Source organism: Myxine glutinosa, chromosome 7 (genome assembly GCF_964187855.1).
Source record: "Myxine glutinosa chromosome 7, kmMyxGlut1.1, whole genome shotgun sequence".
NCBI classification, from domain to species: domain Eukaryota; kingdom Metazoa; phylum Chordata; class Myxini; order Myxiniformes; family Myxinidae; genus Myxine; species Myxine glutinosa.
This window is the reverse complement of record NC_136267.1, coordinates 141,974,882-141,992,051: the sequence shown is the minus strand read 5'-3', so window position 1 is coordinate 141,992,051 and position 17,170 is coordinate 141,974,882. Positions and strand designations below refer to the sequence as shown.

At 51.2% G+C, this 17,170-nt stretch overlaps 1 protein-coding gene across 2 annotated transcripts in view; it reads left to right on the top strand.

The window, feature by feature from the left end:
• The window catches only part of LOC137431696 (protein turtle homolog B), a 127,904-nt gene that overhangs the window by 32,923 nt on the left and 77,811 nt on the right, over window positions 1-17,170 (top strand). For both annotated transcript variants that reach the window (XM_068123320.2, XM_068123319.2), the window contains exons 9-10: window positions 9,599-9,739; window positions 9,917-10,033. In XM_068123320.2, the coding sequence (XP_067979421.2) occupies window positions 9,599-9,739; window positions 9,917-10,033 (258 nt within the window). The remainder of the gene's footprint in view (window positions 1-9,598; window positions 9,740-9,916; window positions 10,034-17,170) is intronic.

Here is a 17,170-nt window from a genome sequence, read left to right as displayed (position 1 = left end):
AATATTTTGCCTCATGGTCTGAGTCTTTCATGTGCCTTTTTGCAAACTCCAGGCATGCTGTGATGTGCCTTTTTCTCAGGAGTGACCTCCGTCTGGCCACTCTCCCATAAAGCCTAGATTTGTGAAGTGCTGCAGAGACTGTTGTCCTTCCAGCAGGTCCTCCCATCTCAGCCAAGGAACTCTATCGTTTTGTTAGAGTGGTCATTGGATTATTGGTCACCTCCCTGACCAAGGTCCCGGCAGCTCTTGGAAGAGTCTGGGTAGTTCTATATTCTTTCAATTTCCTAATGATGGAGGTCACTGTGCTCTTGAGAATTTTCAATACTCTAGAAATTGTTTTATACCCTTCCCTAGATCTATGCCTCCTGATAATTCTATCTGAGTTATATGGACAGTCCCTTGGACGTCCTTGTAGAGTTTCTGCTCTGACATGCACTGTCAACTGTGGGACCTTATATAAAAAGGTGTGTTTCTTTCTAAATCGTGACCAATCAATTGAATTGGCCACTGGTGAACTCCAATCAAGTTTTAGAGACATCTCGAGGATGATCAAAGGAAATTGGATGCTCCTTAGCTCAATTTGGAGTATCATCGCAAAGGAGTTGAATACTTGTATTGACTCGACATTTCAGCTTTTCATTTTTAATTATTTTGCAAATTTGTCATTATGGGTTATTATGTGTAGATCAGTGACAAAAAATCTATATTTATTGAATTTTAAATTCAGGCTGTAACACAACAAAATGTGAAAATGTCAAGGGGTGTGAATACTTTCTGAAGGCACTTTATATAGTCACTAGCTGAAGTACCTGGCATTGCCCAAGGGAGGGAGAGGGCATGTGGGAAAGGAGGGGAGGGAGGGAGGTGGTGGGTAGGGGAGAAGGGGAAATGAGTCAGAGGGGAGGAGGACAAAATTGTCTGTGCGAAGAGTGCTTTAACCTCAGCGTTACCCAAGTAAAAAAAGGAATTGTAACACCCTCTGCCACCACCACCAGGTAGCGCTCGCTACACGGTCTATATTTACCCTGTGCTCGCGAAGCGAAAAGTAGGGTTAAGCATTCCTGTGCGTACGTGTGCCGTGTGCCGTACGTGTGCCGTACGTGTGCCGTGTGCCGTATGTGTCTGCATTTTAAAAAATTCATTTTCTTGGCAACCGTTGGTCCGATTGACACGAAATTTTACCATAGAAGCGCCTCCGCCTGTAGAATTTTGTTCGTCATAATTATGACGTCATAGGTCACGGGGTACGGACGCCATCTTGGAGAAACGTTACACCTCTATATCTCCCAAACCGCTCAATGGAAATAATTGAAACATGGCTCATTGTCAAGTACTCACCATGGGGAATAAGATATGTTGATAGTGATGTCATCGGTGCCTTAATTATGACGTCATAATTCGACAAGTACACCGCTTGATCTGATCAGTATGAATAAAACCAAAATTCCTCTGCAACTGTTAGAGCGATGGACACGAAATTTTCAGAATATGTGCTGCTCCTGTATAATTTTTTTAATGATAATATTATAACTTAATAGGTCACGTGGTACAGACGCCATCTTGGAAAAAATCGAAAACGTTGCACCTCTATATCTCTGAAACCGCTCCATGGAAAAGAATTGAAACGGCTCATTCTCAAGTACTCCGCTTGGGGAATAAGATATGTTAATGATGTCATCGTTGCGTTAGTTATGACGTCATAATTCGACAAGTACAACACTTATCTGATCATTGTGAATGTCTTTTCTCAGCAACTGTTGGTCTGATGGGCACTAAATTTTCACCAGAGGAACGCCTCCTCATGTAGAATATTTTCATGATGATCATGACATCATAGGTCATGTGGTACAGGCGCCATCTTGGAAAAACTGAAAAATGTTGCACCTCCATATCTCCAAAACCGCTGCATGGAAAAAATTGAAACGTGGCTCATTGTAAAGAACTCCATATGGGGAATAGGTGTTGTTAACGATGATGTCATTGGTGCCATAATTATGACGTCATAATTCGACAGGGACAACACTTGGTCTGATCAGTTTGAAATGTATTGAACGTGATCTATGCAACAATTATATTAGAGAATATAAATTTATGATGTCATCGCTCACATGGTCTGGCAGCCATATTGGATCAAAGAAAAAAATGTTCAAAAACAGAAGAGTTGGCTCGCAACAAGTTGACTGCGCAGGGTAAGTATTCTCTGGATACCATCTAGTTACATTGAGAATTTATGCCCCACCACACCCCGCCTCCCCCAAACCCCCTCATGAGGCCGCGGCCACATAGCCTATGTTATCCCCCTAACCCCTCCTCCCCTTCCCACCCCCACACAAAATTGTATTTGTACCTCAAGTTCAGAGTTTGTAACTTAAAATATGTGGCTGCACATAGAATGCATACAAAGAGAGAGGATGAGAGAGACAGAGAGACAAAGAGAAAGATAGACAGAGACAGAGACAGTGACAGACAGAGAGATTTTCTTTTCCTTTTATCGCTATAGATGTACGCATTAGCTCCATTATATTAAGATTGCTTAGCTTGAGTATCAACCTCACTCCATAAAAACCCCACAAGTATATATGTAAGGCAAGGGATTCAAAGTGATACAGAAGCTAGGTCATGGAACCTCGCGCAATAATAATAAGAAACGAATTTACGGGCAGTCTGTTTTTGTAGAGGTTAAGCACCTTTCCCAGCTTTCAGCTTGTGTCATCAAGCCTGAACCACCTTCCTTGAGCAAAAACTCTATAAAGCAAGGATATTGGTTGAAGGTCCATCTTCCACATTGTTGATCCCATTGTTGAAGGGAATGAGGAGTTTTTGTTGTCCCCCGGCGCACCGCGGAGCGAAAGGGGGACTATGGTTTTCCCCTCCGTCCGTGCGTGCGGGCGTGCGTGCATGCGTGCGTGCGGGCGTGCGTGCGTGCGTAAGCGAAGGACCGCATTCGAATTTGGTGTGTGGGTGCAACCCACGTCAAAATCCAAGAAGGCCGCCGCCATGTATGTCTGATGCCATGTATGTCTGAACCCTGTGAGCTGAATATGTTGAAAAATAAGCGAAGTACCAACTTCTAATCTGGTGTGTGGGTGTATCTACGCATAAGGGAGAACGCTATTGAAAATTTGGTCGCCACGTCAAAATCCAAGATGGCCGCCGCCATGTATGTCTGAACCTTGTGAGCGGAATATCTTGAAAAATAAGCGAAGTACCAACTTCTAATCTGGTGTGTGGGTGTATCTACGCATAAGGGAGAACGCTATTGAAAATTGGGTCGCCACGTCAAAATCCAAGATGGCCGCCTTGCGTCTTCCACTTTGTCAACTCGCATCACTTCACCGACAGGGGACCTGGGCGTAACGCTTGTTCACACAGGATTGGATAATCTGCCAAATGATGCAAATATTTTTTTCATAAGGCATGAATATTGTTGATATTGATCACTGATTAGATATATTGTGGCGGACACAAGGGACACAAATTCAGCGCACCAGCAGGTGGCGCGAACGTCCAGGCGGGGAACTGGAATGCATGCCCCGCCCATCGACCGATCGGCCATGCCCGGGGACTAGGCGTGGCCTCGGGATATATATGCGGGCTCTAAGCTCGAGCCCGCTCAGTGCTGAAGTGCGAGCTTTGAATAAAGACTCTTTATTACCAACGCGTTGTGGCCTACCTCTCTGGCAATCGAGTTGTGTGTGCGCAGCACCACAATATCCCATTATAATGCTAAACTAGCTTTCTCTTGGAGAGTGGAAGATCGGACGCCATTGAGAGCATTCGCTATTTTTATATTTTCAGGAAAGTCAAACAAACAAACAAAAATAGAATAGACCCTGGATGCTACTGGCAGATTAAAAAAATTTATTTGAGAGAAATGATCATTTAAGTGTGATGTAATTTCCATCTGTAAAATGGTCGCCGCCGCCGCAAACCTGGTGCTACTACCACGCCAGGTTCAGCCGCAAGGCTAAAACGTGTCGCCCGCCGTGCTCTTTTGACAGGTTGGGAAACGACCGGGCCGGCGCTCATTAGCGGCCCTGAGTGTCGGCCATTCCGGCAGCCTCCTGTTCATTATGGACACCTTGTCGGGGCGCCGTTTTCTTTGTGACACAGGAGCGCAGGTAAGCGTCCTCCCAGGCTCCATTTCCGACAAGCAAACCGCGGGCCGGGGCCCCGCTTTGCTTGCCGCCAACGGTACACCCATCTGCACATTCGGGAAGCATTGCCTCTCCCTGCGGTTCGGAGGGCAGCGCTTTCAATGGTCGTTCGTGACCGCCAGCGTGCCAATGGCACTGCTCGGTGCGGACTTCCTATGTGCGAATGGGCTGTTGGTCGACGTGAAGCGCAGACGGCTCATCCAGGCCGAGACCTTCAGCTCGCTCGCTTGTTCGCTGAGCGGCTCATTGAGCGGCTCACTGAGCGGCTCACCGAGCGGCTTGCCAAGCGGCTTGCTGGAGGGTTCCGTCCCGGCGAGTTTAGTTTGCACGCTTCCGGCAACGGACGACTTTACCCGCCTCCTCGCCAGTTTCCCGGCCCTCACACAGCCCACCTTCTCAGCGGTGGCCGTTAAACACGGGGTGGAGCACCATATCCCCACCGTCGGGCCGCCGGTCTATGCCTGGGCACGCCGACTTGAGCCCACGAAGCTTGCGGTGGCGAAAGCGGAGTTCGCCACGCTGGAGCGGCTGGGGATCGTACAGCGCTCCAACAGCGCTTGGGCTTCTCCTCTGCACATTGTGCTGAAGCCCGGCGGAGGATGGCAGCCGTGCGGGGACTACCGCCGGCTCAATGATGCCACCACCCCCGACCGCTACCCGGTCCCGCACATCCAGGAATTTTCCGCCCGGTTGGCAAACACGACCGTGTTTTCCAAGGTGGACCTCATCCGGGGCTACCACCAGGTCCCCGTCCAACCGGACGACGTCTCGAAGACGGCCGTCATTACCCCTTTCAGCCTCTTCGAGTTCCTGAGGATGCCTTTTGGGTTGAAGAATGCGGCCCAGGCGTTCCAACGGCTTATGGACAGCGTCTTGCGCGCCCTACCTTTCCTGTTTGTCTACCTGGACGACATCCTGGTCGCGAGCATGTCCCGGGAGGAGCACCTGCTCCACCTCCGCACGCTCTTCGAACGCCTGGGCCAGCATGGCCTAATCATCAACCCCGCCAAGTGCCGTTTCGGCGTCGCCACCATCGACTTATTGGGGCACCGCATCACCAGGCACGGGGCTGTCCCTTTACCGGCCAAGGTGGAGGCAGTCAGGGATTTCCCGCGGCCCCGCACGATCAAGGGGCTCCAGGAGTTCCTGGGCATGGTAAATGTTTACCACCGCTTCGTGCCCCACGTCGCCCAGCTCCTCCGCCCCTTGCACGAGGCCCTCCGGGGCAAGCCAGGCAAAGGTGACATCGCTTGGTCGGCGCCGATGACCGCGGCGTTTGCGGGCGCAAAGCTGGCCCTGGCCGACGCCACCATGCTGGCGCACCCGGCGCCGATGCACCGACCGCCCTCACCACCAACGCGTCGGACTACGCGGTGGGCTCGGTGCACGAGCAGTGGGTGCGTGGTGCTTGGCAACCGCTGGCGTTTTTTAGCCGGCAGCTTCGCCCGCACGAACGCCGCTATAGCACCTTCGACCGCGAGCTGCTCGGGCTCCACTTGGCGGTCCGACACTTCCGCCATCTGCTGGAGGGCCGCCCGTTCACGGCTTTCGTCGACCACAAGCCCCTTGTGTTTGCGATGGCCAAGGTCACCGAGCCATGGTCAGCACGGCAGCAGCGTCACCTCTCTGCCGTGTCCGAGTACACGACGGACATCCGTCACGTGGCGGGTAAAGACAACCCGGTGGCGGATTGCCTTTCCCGGTCCGTCGTGCTCGCGGTCCACCTCGGGGTCGACTATGCCCAGATGGCGGAGGACCAGACCGCCGACCCCGGCGTCCAGGCCTTGCGGACCGCCGTCACGGGCCTCCGCGTCACCGAGGTGCCGTTCGACGCCGCGGGTGCGGCCCTCCTATGCGACGTCTCCCTCGGCCGGCCTCGCCCCATCGTGCCCACTGGCTGGCGGCGCCCAGTTTTTGACGCCATCCACGGCCTGTCCCACCCAGGCACGAAGGCATCCCAGAAGCTCGTCACAGCGAAGTTCGTCTGGCACGGCCTCCAGAAGGACGTCCGCGACTGGGCCAGGACGTGCCTCGCGTGCCAGCGCGCAAAGGTCCATCGCCACACCCAGGCCCCGTTGGCCCCGTTTGCGGTGCCCGAGCGTCGGTTCTACCATGTGCACGTCGACTTGGTGGGACCTCTGCCCCCCTCGCGGGGGTTCACCCACCTCCTCACCATGGTGGACTGCACCACACGGTGGCCGGAGGCCGTCCCATTGGCGGCGACGTCTGCAGCTGATGTGGCGCAGGCCTTCATCGCCACTTGAGTTTCCCAGTTCGGTGCCCCCTCGTCCGGACATCTCGTCCGACCGCGGCCCCCAGTTCACCTCGGAGCTCTGGGCCGCAGTGGCGCAAGGGCTCGGGGTGACACTACACCCCACCACGGCCTACCACCCCCAGGCCAATGGCCTGTGCGAGCACTTTCATCGATCAATGAAGGCCGCGCTCCGGGCCAGCCTCCGCGATGGCGGCTGGGTCGACAGACTCGCCTGGGTCCTGCTGGGCCTCAGGACGGCGCCCAAGGACGACCTGCGCGCGTCCTCGGCGGAGCTTGTCTTCGGGCAACCACTGCGGGTACCGGGTGAATTTATCCCCGACTCCACGGCTCCTTGGTCCGCGGCGCAACAGCGCTCCGCCCTTCAGGAGACCGCCCGGAGGTTCGCCCCGGTGCCGACGGCACACCACGGTTGCCCGCCATCCCACGTCGCCCCGGAGCTTCGCACGGCGAGGTACGTCTTCGTTCAGCACGACGCCCACCGGGCACCGCTACGGCCCCCGTACGACGGGCCCTTCCACGTGCTGGAGACCGGGGACAAATTTTTCACCATCGACATCGGCGGTGCCCTGGATCGCATCTCCGTGGACCGCCTCAAGCCGGCCCACCTCGATCCGGACCACCCCCCGCAAGCAGCTCTGCCTCCGTGTCGAGGCCGCCCCCCGGCGGTCGGACCCCCGGCACCCCCCAGCCCCGCCACCTCCCAGACCGGCACCCATCGCCAGGGGGCGTTTCGGCCGGGTCATCCGGCTTCCCCGCAAACTCACCCTTCAGGTGCGCGGGAATTCTGGGGGGGCGCGTGTGGCAGACACAAGGGACACGAATTCAGCGCACCAGCAGGTGGCGCGAACGTCCAGGTGGGGAACTGGAATGCATGCCCCGCCTATCGACCGATCGGCCACGCCCGGGGACTAGGCGTGGCCTCGGGATATATATGCGGGCTCTAAGCTCGAGCCCGCTCAGTGCTGAAGTGCGAGCTTTGAATAAAGACTTTATTACCAACGCGTTGTGGCCTACCTCTCTGGCAATTGAGTCGTGTGTGCGCAGCACCACAATATCTCATTTTAATGCATTATAATCCCATTATAATGCTAAACTAGCTTTCTCTTGGAGAGTGGAAGATCGGACGCCATTGAGAGCATTCGCTATTTTTATATTTTCAGGAAAGTCAAACAAACAAACAAAAATAGAATAGACCCTGGATGCTACTGGCAGATTTAAAAAATTTATTTGAGAGAAATGATCATTTAAGTGTGATGTAATTTCCATCTGTAAAATGGTGCCTTGACTTGTGTAGAGGTAGTAATTGTTGGTGTTAGTTGGTGCTGGGTTGATAAAACATCATTAGTTATTGCTTTTGAAGATGAGCGTTAAGTAGCATATGTCATGTTGGGGGGGTTTTGGGTTGTTGTTATAGTTGTTGATTAGTCCCGGTCAGTTCTGCTTGAACAGGCCTGCCACAGGGAGATAGCCGATCGAACCCTTGGAAGCGACCCAGAGATCCCACACATGTAGGGGAGAGTGGGGTAAGATGAGCCATTTTTCAGTAATGCCCTTCTGGACATCAAATATAAAGTACTGTGCATCAGAGGCATAGTGATTATGATGGTGTAAATACTTGCTTCTCCCCTCATACACATGCTACCATTTCATTTTCATGTAATTAATTAGCAGAGGCCTTCAATAAAAAGTTGTCTAATGGCTCATTTTGCCCCAATGATGGGGCAAGTTGATCATGGGTTCGGGGTAACTTGAGCCAGTGGGTAAGTTGAGCCACAAGAAAAAAAACCGCATGAAACATTTTGTGGCCCATCAAATTCACCGGCTCAATACAGGACAGAACAGCAATAAAACAAGTTTGAGACAAAAAGTTTAAGTCCAGATCCACTGGAAAAGCTTATTATTGATAAAACACTGAGAAAACCCATTGAAACTGGGAATGCATGAAGTATTAATGAATACGCATTTTTTTTAACAATCACGCAAAAGCTGTTGCTTATAGCTTCAACAATGCAAAACAATACAAAGTAGTTTCCTGTAAATGTTCACGTTTTTCAGATCAGATTTTTCAGTTCAATAATTGAAACTTGATATATGCTCCTTTCCCTTGTGTGAAATTTACGCACATGTAAGATGCACCTCGTGTCTATTACAAAGTAACATGATGTAATTGATCTAATGAAATTTAACAGTTTGAACTGAAATAATTATACATGTATTGTGTTCTGATTATTTGTAAGACACATGAATTATCAGTAAACTTTGGCTGAATGTTCATACATATGTAATCGTCAAGATTTATCAGTCATATATGCTGATAAACTGGTTTGTATTTCAAATAATTATGAAGAACAACCACGTGCTGTCTTCCTTTTATAGTCCCAAAGCATTTTTCCATTTACCTGTGATTTATGCAAAAATATTTACATAAATCATTCTTAGGAATAGGACTTAGATCTATACACAGGTATCAGTGTTACAAGAACTACAGTTTTCAACTCCAACTTGCGTATAAAGCAGTTACTTTATCTTGCACACATGTTCATGGGGTAAGATGAGCCATGGCTCAACTTGACCCGACCCAATTGATCATCTTACCCCACGGGCGCCGTTTTGAATATAAACATGCTCATTTCACGTATTGATTCAATTTACAATTCATACTCTCAGGTAAATAATCTACACCATTCATGTTCACATTACTACATAAACAATTCATTAAGCTTCCATTAATTCTATTGTTATCACCCTCAAAACACCATAACTCAAAGTTTGGGAAATTCTGAAAAAAATACAAATTTCATTAGATCTTACTTACCCCTGCTTCATATTCCTCTGCATGTGTACTCAGGAAGAAAGACTGTTGCTATGAAAGTATAGATGGTGCTCTCACACCTTCAAATATTTCACTTTCTAAGAAACATGGGGTGGCTCAACTTACCCTTAGGCTCAACTTACCCCACTCTCCCCTAATATTTTGGGTTTTTCAGGTTGCTTGCTTTTGTGTAAATGATAGTGATTTGTTTTTGACTTAACTAAGGATCCTGGAGTCTTCCATAGAAGTGAGCTTTTCCTCTCACAAAGCAATGTTGTTGGTGCTTTTGAATACTTGGTGTCGCAATGATTCGTATCTGGGACCACTTAATCGTCATGTGCTTTTTCTGCGTAGATGGATGGCTGGGTCCAGGAGTTGGACGGCACTATAACTATTCCACGGCCCACCAAGGCAGCCGAAGGCATATATACTTGCACTCCATTTAACAAGTTGGGCACCTCTGGGCCATCACCTCCAACTCAAGTGCTTCTTAAGGTGAGACTTTCGAATGCACAGGAATAGCCCGAGTCCCGGGTTTCATTGTTTTATCAGAGGGAATATTTGTCAGTATTGCGATGGCCAATAGCTGTAGCACAACAACCTTCAGTGTAAATGCTCTGTCCATCTCTGCTTATAGTATGCTTCCTTGTACATCTGTGTGCACTTTTCCAGCCACCGCCTTACTTTACAATAAAGCCAGATTTTGAGTATTACGAGGAGGCCGGGCGGTTGCTGACAATTCCCTGCTCAGCTGAGGGAAGTCCAACACCTCGGATACACTGGAAGAACGTATGTCACCTTCCTTGCTTTTCCTCTTGCCCATTTGGTTTATTTGCCCAGATTTTAACCTCTCGGTTAAACACCAGTTTGCCACCTATGGCTGAAAACTTCTCTTTAACTGTACAGTATATATACATATATTACGTACACAAAAATTGATTTTTTGACTTCCTTCCACTGTCAGATCGGTTGTCTTTCCCTCCTCTTCTTTACTAGCTTCCTTTCTCTTTTTATCCACTTCCATTCCCCCTTGCCTTTATTTTCTCAGTTCTCTTTTTCTCCAATTTTACCCCCCATAAACCATCCCCACAACCACACACCTTCCCCTTCCCTCTGTACATACTATGTGAATGGTCCATGAGAGTGTGTACCATTTAACAAAATGCCATATGGTTATTTGCTCTTTCTGCTGTGAATTAAAGACATTTATGAGATTTAGAAAACTGAAACATTTAAGAAATAAGTGCTTTAAATATTGACATATGGTGGAGACACTGCCCCCCTTGATGATGAATTGGCACTTTCGGGTACTGAAACAACACTCTTCATAACATTCTCTGTTTATCTATATATATATATAAAATAAAGTTTTTGTTTGTTTATTTGTTTGTTTGTTTGTCTGCATGCGCTAATCTCCTGAACGATGAAAGATGGGAGGAAACCTCTGAAACAAAAAATGTCGGGACGGGCCCCGGGAAGGTTATAGGCTAGGTGGCGAGGCCGCTTCGGCTGGGCTGGGCCCATTTCGCAATTAAAAGCCGAGCTGAATTATAGTAGTAAATTCATTCAAAAAGAACTAAAAATGTCGGGACAGGCCCCGGAAAGGTTATCGGCTAGGTGGTGAGGCCGCCTCGGCCGGGCTGGGCCCATTTCGCAATTAAAAGCTGAGCTGAATTACAGTAGTCAATCTTCTACAGCTGCGAGTAAAAGCTGAATTATAGTAGTAAATTCATTTTAAAAAGAACTAAAAATGTCGGGATGGGCCCCGGGAAGGTTATAAGCTAGGTGGCGAGGCCGCCTCGGCCGGGCTGGGCCCATTTCGCAATTAAAAGCTGAGCTGAATGATAGTAGTCAATCTTCTACGGCCGCGAGTAAAAGCCGAATTATAGTAGTAAATTCATTCAAAAAGAACCCAGGCAACGCCGGGTGCTTTCGGCTAGTCATATTATAAAATCGCTCTTCCTCGCATCATTCCCTGTTTACCAGTTGTGCATTTCAAACTTTTGTCCTTCGTGAAAAGTAGGCGAGCTATCGCCGGCATGCTGGCCAGATTACAAAATCCTGCCCTAACTATTGCCGGGAAGGCAATGGCAAACCACCCAGTATAACCCTTGCCAATAAACTGTTTCGGCAGATAGATGCTCTGTAATAGAGTATGGTAAACCAGAATCAGAATTATGGATTGACTTTATCAAAGGTTAAATGGCTAGTATAGTAAGCTAAGCCAAGATCCCCTCCTCCCGCACCCCACCATTTATGTGATTCTTCACCATTTAGAGATAGGGCAAAAACGATATCTCAAACAGTTGTGGACATATTCGGACAAAACTTGGTGGATGAGTTGGTTTGGTAACGAGAACAAGCTGATTCGATTTTGGTTCAGGTACGGACCCAGATCCGGCCTATCAGTGGGATACAAAACATAAACTGTTCAGTCTGGCTGTGGTATGCGCTCTACCGAGTGCTGTTCTAGTTTTCATGTTGTTTTTCTCACAAATTTGTTTGTAGCTTGACTTTAGGGATAGGACTGGTGCAAATTGTAATGTTTATTTGAAAGATGACACAAGTACAGTGTGATGTGCCATTCTGTCTTCTTGTTATGATGTCCTTGTATCTGTTTAATCTCCGTGTTTGTGTTTCATTTCCATTGCAAGTTATAACAGGAGCACTTTTGATGAGTAAATAAATGCTTTGGACGCTGTCATATACAAAGCTGGGGTCTAGCAATAGCATCACTAATTGCCTCCAACAATATATATCATTGTCTTCCGAGTCCTGTCACCAGAATTTTCAGAGGGGCCACATATCTAAAAATGTAAACAGTTTACTTTCCCTGGCCCACGCGCTGAGAGCTCCATGCAAGATATCTCCGGGGGCACCCCACCCCCCCCCCCTCCCATGCAAATGTTTTTATTTCACTTCATTTCCTGCACCTCAACCGATTTTGGAGACAAATTTTTATTTGAAACATATTTATTTATTTTAGAAAAAGGAATTGTCGTTGAAAAACATTTTAATGGCAAAGAGGGGGCACCGTTCGCACCAACGGAACCCGCCGCCCCCCCCTTCTTCTGCTGATGGCCATGCTTCCCCAGGCCTTTTGGTGACTGCCTCAACACCATGTAAGATCTTCGCCTTGGTTGTTTTTTTTGTATACCTCGTTAAGGCTCATGGAAGAGCTAAAGCTAGTACACTGAACGGATCAGGACGCAACAGGACAAAATGAACAGTAGAGAGAGAGGAAGCACCAACAGCAGAGCCGCAGGCCCGGACATGAGGAGGCAGACAAACAATGGGGGTGGGGAGGAATGGGAGGCAGGAGAGGATGCATTGGGTGGACATTGGGTGGACATTGTCGTGAAAATCAAGCTCAGACACGACTTGACCTCTGGGTAGGTTTAATATCATTTAGATCTGTAGTACATCCTGTAAGAATACATGCATGCAACAGGCATTAAAATCAGAGTATTTCATGAGCAATGGTCGATTCAATATAGCAATGGTCCAACAGAGAGGACAGTCAGCGCAGCATTTAGGGGCGTACATACCATTCAAACTACAGGACTATGTCACAGTGAGTTCCGCTGGAGTGTCCGCGCGCCCCGGTTGTCCCGGGTCTTATAGACGCCCCTTCTGTAGCGAGCACACCCTGGGTTCACCTTGGTATAATTTCACTACATTCTCCCCGCCGTTAGAACTATACTGCCGCTCGCTCGGCAGGTTGCAAGCAAGCATCAGCAATAAACGAATGGGTCACGTCAATCCACGTCAGTCGGTCCACACGTAGCGGTCGGGGCGGCGAACTTCCCTGCCAGTTCGTGTTCGGAATCTACCGGGCACGGCGTCCCCAAGCCCGGAGTCCCCCGCGTCGGAATAGCCGCCGGAGGTGGGAGTCGGAGGGGCGCCCCTGCGCCTTCGGGCACGGGAGTAGGGAACGACGGGAGTAACGGTGGTAGTTCCATAGGGGAAGCTTCGGTAGAGTCCATAGACTCGTAGACGGGTTCGTCGATATCCCTGTCGTCGTCCCCACATGGGGCGAGATGGCGTATGGAGACAGTAGACTCGCGGCCATCCGCCGTTAACACGCGAGCATGCTCGCGATTAGCCTGGAGGACCTGCACCTTGTCAACAAGGGGGTCGTACTTGCTAGCGCGAACCGCTCGTTTGAGATAGGCGGGCCCCGGTTCAGCGAGCCAGCTGGGTAAAGATTGGATACTGCCGGAGCTTCTAGGGTGGTGGAACAGTCGTTCGTGAGGAGTCTGGTTGGTGGCAGTACATAGGAGAGCCCGGATCGAGTTTAGAGCGGCAGGTAGCGACCACGCCCATTTATCGAGGCCTCGGCCGAGGGTCCGAAGGCTTAGCATGACGGCCCTCCATATAATCCCATTAAAGCGTTCGATCTGACCATTCGCTTGGGGCCGGTACGGGGTGGTGTAGCTCGAAGCGACATTATGCTGGAGCAAGTAGCCCCTCACCTCCTGGGACAGGAACACCGCACCCCGATCGGTATGCACGTAGGCCGGATACCCGAACATAGAAAACAAATTCTGCAGGCACCGAATAACCGTGGCAGCCGACATATCCCCGCACGTGTAAGCAAAGGGGAATCGGGAATACTCATCGACGATAGTGAGCAGATAGCGAGAGTTGCTCGACATTGGCAGCGGCCCTTTGAAGTCCATCGCCAAGCGCTCCCACGGTCTAGTAGCCCTAACGAGTGTCCCCATAGGAGGGTTATAAAAACGCGGTTTGAGTTCCGCACAGATCGCGCAATCACGGCAGATGCGGCGGATGTCCTCAATCGAGTACGGCAGATTGCCCTTGCGCACAAAATGCGTGAAGCGCATTACCCCGGGATGACACATAGTGCCGTGCAAAGTGCGCAGCCCCTCCAAAGTTACAACCCCCGCGCAAGTGGCCGGCCTCGATAAGGCGTCAGCGACCAGGTTATCCTTCCCCGGGCGGTATTTGATGGTGTAGCAGAAGTCGGCGAGTTCGATACGCCAACGGGTGATTTTCTCATTCTTAATGCGCTGAGCATGTAAGGTGTCGTACATGAACGCAACACTCTGTTGGTCCGTGACGATTTGGAAACTCCGCCCAAGCAGATACGGCCGCCATCGCCGAATTGATTCGACGATCGCGTATGCTTCCTTTTCGACAGACGAATGCCTCCGCTCGGCGGAGGTGAGAGTCCGCGAGAAGAAAGCCACAGGGCGGCCTCCTTGGGAGAGAGTCGCCGCTATCGCATGATCCGAGGCATCACTCTCCAAAACGAAAGAGGCACTCTCGTCAATCGTCGCGACAGCGGCGCCAGCGATGTCGACTTTAAGGCCCTTGAAGGCCGCCAGGGCGGCCGGGCCCATGGGGAAAGTGTCGCAGGCCATGAGGGGGCGGAGCTTCGCGGAGAAATTTTGCACCCACTTTGAGTAGTGGGCGAACAGCCCTAGAGCGCGTTTCAGCGAAGCCCGATCGCTAGGCGGAGCCATATCGAGCAAAGGGCGCAGACGCTCCTTATCCGGAGAGATGGAGCCATGGGTCACGGTGTACCCCAAAAGGTCTACTGTGCGTAGAGAGTATCGACACTTAGCCGCATTCATGGTTAGGCGATATTTCCGCGCGACCTCGAGGAAGCGTTTCAGATTAGCGTCGTGATGCTCCTGGTCATACCCACAAACCGTAAGATTGTCCAGATAGACAAAGACATCGGTCAAATTCTCCTTCGCAATGAGGTCATCCATAGCCCTCTGAAAACAAGCGACTCCGTTAGTTACCCCAAAGGGAAGTCTCGTGAACTGGTACAACCGCTGACCCGATTCAAAGGCTGTAAAGACGCGATCAGCCCTAGAGATGGGGACTTGATGATACGCACTACGCAGATCGAGAGTGCTATAAACGGAATACAGGGCCACCTGGCGTACCAGGGCGTCCATCCCCGGTAAGGGGTAGGCATCCAGCTGTGTAAAACGATTAATCGTCTGCGAATAGTCGATTACCATGCGCCAGCGGTGGGCCTCACTCCGCACCACTAAGACTTGGGCCCGCCACGGTGACCTGTGTTCTATAATACCATCCTTTAAGAGCAGGGCCGTTTCTTCCGCAATGAATTGCGCGTCCGCGCGAGAGTAGCGCCGCGATTTGACGGCTACAGGGGTACAATCAGTGGTCAGGTTGGGGAACAGTGAGAGTGGCTCCATGTCCATTTGAGCGAGGGCGCACACAGCGAGCGTGTCCGGCCCACCGAAGTCTATTTCCAAACGTCCATGCCGCTTAAGGAAATCAAGTCCTAACAGAACGTCAGCGCATAAAGCAGGTAATACCATGAGATACACGTCCGGGAACGTGCGTCCCTTTATCACAAGTTTCAATCGACACGCCCCTTTTGTGCTCAACCGAAGTCCCTGAGAGGCCATGAAGATCCGCCGGGTTGTCCCGAGAACCGGCCACCCATGTTGATGCACGAGTCGCTGATCGATAAAACTATCCGTGGACCCCGTGTCAATCAAAGCTTGCGGAATGATGGCCTGCGCAAGGCCGGCAGACCCGGCAGGTATTGTACCGGCCGGGCGAGAAGATCGCGCCTCGCGGGTGGATCCCACGCCGGCTGCAATCCTTCGGGCAGCGTCGGCAGGTTGGGCCTCAGCAGGAGCATTGAAGTCAGTTGGCTCATCAGCAGTTTCATTTGCCAGAGTGGGTGTGTGTAGGTCGTAAGAGCAGCCGCCAGATGGCGCTCGAGTCACGTGAGAAAGATCTCTGCCGTCTGCAGATTCATATGCCAAAGTGGGTGCATGTAATTCGTAAGAGCCGCCGTCAGATGGGGCTCGAGTCACGTGCTGCGTTTGCCGCACATCGAGAGGAGTTTCCAAAGCAGGAGCATGTCGCTTGTTTGAAGTAGGCGTTCGAACGCCAGTCAAGGTCGGTCGCGCTGTGGCCGGTCGCGTTCGCGCCATTTGTTTCGGCGGCCCGGTGTATCTCACCAAGGTCGGGCGTGTAGCCAGAGGCCCGCGAGAAGGAGAGCGGCTCTTCAAAGCCGAGTGAGGCGCCCCGTCCGGCGCTCGATCCGTTGGCTCCGCGATGAGCCCATTCAAGGTCGCGCGGGGACGCGTGCCCCGAGCGGCCTTCCTGCAGACCTTTGCAAAATGGCCCTTGGTGGAGCACAGGTGGCATGTAGCCTCCCGGGCCGGGCATTCAGAGCGAGGGTGCTGCCGATTCCCGCAAAAATAACATTTTGCATACCGGTCAGGCCGTGGCCGGGCAGCGGCGGCAGCAGTGAGGCCGGAAGCGGAGTCCGCTTCAGGAGCTCCCAGAGACTCGGCCGTAGTGGTCGGGTCCTCCTCCGTATCCTCGGCGGTAGCCCTCTCCGGTCGCGCGAGTTGCGAGGTCCCCGCCACGACTCGTGGGTGATCATATGCGGTGGATTGTTCTCGGGCATCTGTGTATACGCGTGCCAGCCGTAGTGCCTCTGTAAATGTCAGATCCGCGACCTCCAGGAGTCGGAGCCGCAAGACTCCAGAATTAATTCCGGAGATGAATGAATCTCGGAGCAAGTCGTCCTGCACTTGCTCGTGGGTCCGGACGTCCTGCACGCAGTCTGCCAACAGGTAGCGCAACTCCTGCGCGAAGCGATCGATCGATTCAGATGGTTGTTGTCGCCGCTGAGAGAGTTGATGCCGGCCGTGCACAGCGCTCCGTGTCTTTACGTAGAGGCGCTTCAGCTCGGCTAGAGCCGTAGCGTACGTCCCAAATCGAGAAATGTTCCGGAAAACGGTGTGATAGACCTTCGACTGTAACACGGACAGCTTCATCGCTGCGGTGGGCTCTGTTTCGTGAGCAGCAAAGTAATTCTCCAGCGTTTTGAGCCAGTGAGTGAACTCCGATGCTGATCCCTCAGCTTGAGGGTCGGCTCCGAGAATCGGTACCACGATC